The 1,694-nt window shown below is 49.9% G+C and overlaps 1 protein-coding gene across 1 annotated transcript in view; it reads left to right on the forward strand.

The window, feature by feature from the left end:
• The first annotated feature begins 527 nt into the window (after window positions 1–527).
• The window catches only part of atp1b3a (ATPase Na+/K+ transporting subunit beta 3a), a 7,073-nt gene continuing 5,906 nt past the window's right edge, over window positions 528–1,694 (forward strand). Inside the window, exon 1 of the mRNA XM_017430791.3 lies at window positions 528–993. Coding sequence (XP_017286280.1) covers window positions 882–993 — 112 coding nt within the window. The 5' untranslated portion in view covers window positions 528–881. The remainder of the gene's footprint in view (window positions 994–1,694) is intronic.

Genomic DNA, 1,694 nt, shown 5'->3' on the forward strand with positions numbered 1-1,694 from the left:
ACAAATGAGCCTTTATTCCGTCCTTTACATTCTGTCTAGGCCAGTTTCTTAAGTTTGTTTTTTTCAAATAATTGTGTTGAATAAAAATTATGATTTTCAGTTATCTATCAGTGATGTAAAATTAAAAATGTAAAAACACTAAAATTGGCAAACTTTGTGAAAACCAATACCTGTGTCATTTTCATAACTTCTGGCTTCCGTTTTCTTCTCTTACCCCCCCGGAACCATCCGTACCCTGTTTTCTTAGAGTGTGAGGATGTTCTATAGGTTCGTGACTCACCGTTTATGACTTGAATGCAGAATAAATCAGGAGGTCCTGCGTTAAAAAGCGGAGCCACGGTCCAAAGTGGCACCTTACCTTATATGATTTGCTGACAGAACGTGCCAAGAAGAGATAAAACAATATATTTTTTAAAGCTGTTTTTATATCCTTATTTGTAATAGGAAAGCTGCTGTGCTCTCCGTTTATAATTTGTGCGCGTAAACGGCGCGTCTGTGGCTCGTCAGCCAATGCGCATCCATCTGCTCTCACCGCATCAGCTGCCACCACACGGCTGTGCGGACGTCACACATTTTTCTCTTTCCTCACCTTCCCCTTCTCGTCTCTTTTTCCCTCTCTCCCCCCCTTGTCCTCTTGTTCCACCGGAGCATCTCTCTCCCTCCTCCTCCTCCTCCGCCGCCCACTTCTTCCCAACCATCGATCCGACCACTCACCGCCGCCTCGCCGGCTCCGTCGCCTCATCGCTGCGCTTTTCTGCCTTTCCCCCCCCCCTTCCTTTCTGTTTTTTTTTTTTAAATTTAAAAGGGCGGAGAACCGGCACATTTGGGTTTTTTTTTTCCTTTCTTTCTTTTATTTCGGGACCAAATCACCCTTGAACACCATGGCGAGCACCGAGGATAAAGCTGCCAGCAAGGAGAACACGTCCAGCTGGAAGGACTCCATCTACAACCCGAGGACCGGGGAGCTGCTGGGTCGGACGGCCAGCAGCTGGGGTAAGGAAGGACCCCCCCCACCGCCCCCCACCCCCATTACTCAGCAGCCAGTCAGGGACATTAACTTCAGTCTGCTGTCCTCTGCCTTTCATTTTCACTTGTAGACTCTTACATGTACTCAGCCTGCTTTACATTTCTGTACATGGCTTGCTGTCATCATGCAGACTGGAAATTAGCTGAGGAGGCATCATGGGGCCTACAAGAAGGTGGGAACTAGAAGCCTGCACCAAGGGTGCTCAGCAGGGTGAATGATGCTACCGAAAGGTGTGCCCCCAGTCTCCTCTTGCTGCATGACCGGTCACAGCAGCAGAGCTGGGGCTTTTTGTCCAAGAAGCCTTATGTAATGTGCATCCACAGAGCACACCGCTTCACCTTCATCAGATCTGAGGAGTCTGCTGCTGCAGTCCCAGATCCACAGCTGATCAGGATGGGGACTTTTTATGTAATGATGGTTTCAGCGTGAGGTGGTAACACGCCACCATCCCTCCCTTTCCCCGCAGCCCACTCCTATAGGCTCGCTCGGGCTGTCAGGCTGCCTGGGCCCCCGTGCCGCTGTGCAGTGGGATGCTCCATTGCAGTTCCATGGCCGCCCGCATTAGCATGCCTGTCAAGGTCAAATGGGATTCCCTCTCCCTTTTTTCTCCTTCTTTCACGCACTAGACAGGTGCATTGTGGGATACCATTGTAGAGTAATGGGGGGC

Source organism: Kryptolebias marmoratus, linkage group LG20 (genome assembly GCF_001649575.2).
Source record: "Kryptolebias marmoratus isolate JLee-2015 linkage group LG20, ASM164957v2, whole genome shotgun sequence".
In the NCBI taxonomy this organism is placed as follows: domain Eukaryota; kingdom Metazoa; phylum Chordata; class Actinopteri; order Cyprinodontiformes; family Rivulidae; genus Kryptolebias; species Kryptolebias marmoratus.